The following is a 4,521-nucleotide window of genomic DNA, read 5'->3' on the forward strand; positions in this document are numbered from 1 at the left end:
CAGCCAGCGTCGGATTTTTCACGAACGGCACAAAACTCAGCACATTGTACTGAACCCTCTCTGACCCGTCCATGAATTCCACCTCGATCTGCACCGGGAGCCTCCCGTTGCCCTCGCTGAAGAAGGGAGCCTCGGGCATCAGCCACGGCCTCTCTGTGGGGGGGAGAAGGACATGGTGGCGAGGGTGGGGGTGGTGAGTAAATGATAGGGATTGGAATGGGTGATGGTGGTGATAGTTATGAGAATAAGAGAGGGGGTAATCAATAAAGTGATGATTATGATGATGATGATGTTAGTGATGATTATGATGGTTATGGTGATGATGATGGTTATGATGACGGTTATGGTGATTGATGATGATGATGATGATGATGGTGATGATTATGATATTGATGATGATGATGATGATGTTGGTGATGGTGATGATGTTGGTGATGATTATGATGATGATAATAATAATAATAATGATAGTAGTATTTACAATAGATATAACAATAATAACAGATAATAACAACAATAACAACAACAATAATGATAATAATAAAAATAGTACTAGTAATAATAATAATGATAATGGTGCGGTGATAATGATGATGGTGATGATGATATTAATGATAATAATGATAACAAATAATATCATTAACATTAATAGCCATGTTATCCCTTTCCTCCCAAATCCTCTCATTATTAGTGTTGTTATTGTTGTTATTGTCTCCCTTGCTTCACCTTCCAGGAAATCTAAAATCTTTATTCTTGCCTTCGACGCAAAACTCACCTGCAAAATAGTAATAAAGCATGACTGACTGCTGAGCTTCGCAAGCCAGCCAGCGTTCACACATGACGCCGTTGATCTCTCTGTGGCCGCCGAGGTATCTCTGTAAAGGGAAGGTTAACAAGATCGGGATATTGGGTTGTAAACATGAACTCTAAATATTCCTTGAGTGGCTCTGGTGTTCTGGTGTTTGGATTTTGAATTGTCTTGGGTTGTGGATGTTTTATCTTGGGTTGTGAGTTTCTGTTCCTGGTTTGTAGTTTTGGTGTCTTGTTTTGACTGTCGTTTATTAGATTGTAATCATAGGGTTTAAGTTCGTAGTTGTGTTGTCGTGGGTTGTGATGGGGTATATTGGGTTGTAACTCTAGTACCTTGGGTTGTAAATTTAATATCTTGGAATGTATAACCTGAGTCTTAAATCTTAAAGTGTAATTCATAGGGTTGTAAATTTGTTATTTCGGGTTGTGACTTTAATTCACTGAGTTGTAACTTTGGATTTTGAGTTTAATTCCTTGGGTTGTAACAATGGCACCATGGGTTGAAACTCTAATAACTTGGGTTGTAACTTTAATTCCGAATTGTAAGTTTTATTCACTGGGTTGTAACTATAGTATCTTGGGTTGTAACTTTAATATTTGTATGGGAATGAGAGTGAACAATTCAGTCTTTATAGGAATTGATTAATTTTGAGGGATATGTAGTACTGACATATACATAATATATGAACAAATGTTAGTGTTATATATAAGAGATAAATGGTGAGAAAGACAGAGACAGACACATACACACACACACAAACACAAACACGCACGCACACACAAAATATCATTACACTCACACACACACACACACACACACACACACACACACACACAAACACAAACACACGCTCACACAAAATATCACTACACAAACAAAAAACACGCACACGCAAACACGCACACACACACACACACACACACACACACACACACACACACACACACACACACACACACACAGATAGAGAGAGAGAGAGAGAGAGAGAGAGAGAGAGAGAGAGAGAGAGAGAGAGAGAGAGAGAGAGAGAGAGAGAGAGAGAGAGAGAGAGAGAGAGAGAGAGAGAGAGCACCTTGTTGATGAAAGAGGCTCTGCGGATGAGAGCGGACGGCCCGTAGAGCATAGCGCCGTGCGTCGGGTCTGGGTCCCACCAACCCCAGGGATTAAATGGCGGAACATCTGTCCTGTAATAATTTGGCGGAAGAACAAATCGCTTTATTTAAACGTCAGCGATGAGGAAATGAATGAATGGGGGAAGAGACAAGCCAATGTAGATGAATAAACAAGTATGTAAATAAGTGGGTAGGTAAGTATATAAGCAAATGGATAAACATTAATCCTAATGCTGAATGTGTTTAGGTATCGCTTTTCAGCAGATGGTAAATAGGTCCTAATTACAACTATAAACTAATCCCCAAAACCGTCACCTTAACCACCAGACAATATTGTTAACAGATAAGCATAAGCATCATGATATTGCTGTGGCCTTATCCTCTCCGTAATCATCAGTGTTGTGACCTAATTACCATAACCATCAGATAATGTTGAGAATCATAATCCTAATCAAAGTAATATGACACTGTTTTGAACTAATCGTCACCAGATAATGTAGACTAATTGTCATATGAACCACCAAGCAATGTGGTTATTACAGTATCATAATCAATTTCAAACACTTGTGGACTAATGACCTTCGTAAACACCACCAGACAATGTTGTGGATTAATAACCACCATAATCATCATTAGACAGTATTTTGGACTAACCATAAAAATTAATAATAATAATAACACATGACACGATACCCCGTCTGTCTGCACTGGCCGTCTTGCTCTTCCACCATCATGCCAGATGAAGGATAATAGTGGTACGTGGTCTCGGTACCGTTTCGCCGCAGGTACACCGCACCGCTGTCCGTCACTTCCCCACCGAACTCAAATCGCTCCCTAACCTCTTCCACGTAATAAGTCATTTTCTGTAGGGATGGGGGTGTAAATGCGAGGGTGTAGATGGCACAGGATATGAATGGCAAACATTGGGAAAAAGGGAGTAAAAAAAAAATATCACTACACACAAAAGATATATATATATATATATATGCATGAGGCATGGGCATTTATGTGTATTGCAGGAACTCGTTTTATATACAGGATTCTGCTCTTTCTGGGACGTGATGCTATGTATATAGGACACAGACTATGAAGGGCAAAATAGTTCTGGTTTAGAACAAATTGACTGAGAGTATATGGTGCCAGAAAGAGTTCTGGCACCCTTTGCTATTGGAAATATAAGCAGGATGTTAATATCAATACACACTACTGTGGTGAGAAAACTGAAAGGTGGGGACCCTACACATAGAGAAATATATGCATTTGATAAATATGTTTATGTGTAAGATGGAAGAATGCAGCCAAGTATTTTAAATAGAAATTCCAAATCCGCTCTATCTGGCTGGTTTTACAAAAATCAAAACACAAAATATATATGCGTTAACATGTGCAGGATGCAATAGCGTATTACAACAGAGGGACCTTAAACCCTTGTCTGGAAGGGTATTTAGAGAAGCGAATTTGCACTTGTGTCTGCGCCATGGAGGAAGATTTCTCAAACGGGAAGGGGGTCGGAACAAAGTGCATGACGATCGCTGAGGAATGCGTATAGCGCCCACGTACCTTTTTCATCATGGTCATTTCGAGGGTGAGAGTGAAAGAGCCTTGCAGAGTCTGGACGAACTCGGGCGCGGGGTGGTCCATGTTCTCGCCGTCGGAGATGTTGGCGCACTTGGGGAAAACCTCCCTCACAAAGGACGAGGCTTCCTGCTGACGCTGCCCGGTCGTCGCCTGAGTCGCCGTCAGCGTCAGCAACATCAGCAGGCTGCACATTTGGATTTGGTTGGTTACTATGACAAACTGAAACGCCTTTTTCTTGTTTTTTTAAGAGCCAACGTGTTCATATGATTCGTGAATTAAAACTGCTATTTCAAACAAACATATAACCAACACAACAAACGTTAATGACAACATTCAGTATAATAAGACACACGAACTATACCTTGCAATAAGATTCATTTTCTCCCTAATCTTTACAAATCTCACTTTCGGAGGAAAAAAAAGAAAGAATCTCGAACCCACAATAAATAGATATATTTGTCACACCAACTCGGATACCAGACTGCCAATCCCGCTAATGTATTGGAGTCATTCTATCACCGCCAATGAGTCATACGATTGTTTCACTCGACCAACACTGCTTACTGGTACATAAAGGCACTACTCCCGGAAAAACATGTGTTTACGTCTGCTCATACCGTTTTGTTTATCTCGATGGGGCGTTTCTCTGATTGTGGTCGTGACGCCATAATGGACTGTTCCATTGTTCCTTTCTCATTCGACTGTTCTGATGGCTATCGATTAAAGGCTGTTGGTTGTAGTGTTCTATGGGCACTCGTTCTTGTATGGTCGCTCCTTTGAACCTGATATTTGTCATTTATCGTTATTATTTACAGGGCTTTGGTGCGGATGAGCTAAACTATTTATGAAGAGAGAAAGAAGTCAATAAATAACTATAATTTGTTATTTATTGAAGTAATTACTCTTTACTGTTTACATGAATATTACTATTTACTATTCACATTTACTTACTATAACGAATAACTTGATTTCAGGAGTTTATAGTTTAATGCTATCAAATATAATGTGTAAGCGTGGATA

General features: G+C 39.8%; 1 protein-coding gene across 2 annotated transcripts in view; it reads right to left on the bottom strand.

Moving 5' to 3' along the window:
• LOC125047999 overlaps positions 1-4,077 on the bottom strand; it is a 41,719-nt gene extending 37,642 nt beyond the window's left edge. The window contains exons 1-6 of one of the 2 annotated variants that reach the window (XM_047646567.1): positions 3,943-4,077; positions 3,484-3,685; positions 2,617-2,786; positions 1,884-1,995; positions 776-875; positions 1-153 (exon numbers count right to left, since the gene is read on the bottom strand). The exon at positions 1-153 is cut by the window's left edge and continues 2 nt beyond it. In XM_047646567.1, the coding sequence (XP_047502523.1) occupies positions 1-153; positions 776-875; positions 1,884-1,995; positions 2,617-2,786; positions 3,484-3,678 (730 nt within the window). In that variant the 5' untranslated portion in view covers positions 3,679-3,685; positions 3,943-4,077. Of the gene's footprint in view, positions 154-775; positions 876-1,883; positions 1,996-2,616; positions 2,787-3,483; positions 3,686-3,862 lie in introns of both variants that reach the window. The other variant, XM_047646566.1, reaches the window with a different exon arrangement.
• Between the last annotated feature and the right edge of the window lie 444 nt (positions 4,078-4,521).

Source organism: Penaeus chinensis, chromosome 42 (genome assembly GCF_019202785.1).
Source record: "Penaeus chinensis breed Huanghai No. 1 chromosome 42, ASM1920278v2, whole genome shotgun sequence".
In the NCBI taxonomy this organism is placed as follows: domain Eukaryota; kingdom Metazoa; phylum Arthropoda; class Malacostraca; order Decapoda; family Penaeidae; genus Penaeus; species Penaeus chinensis.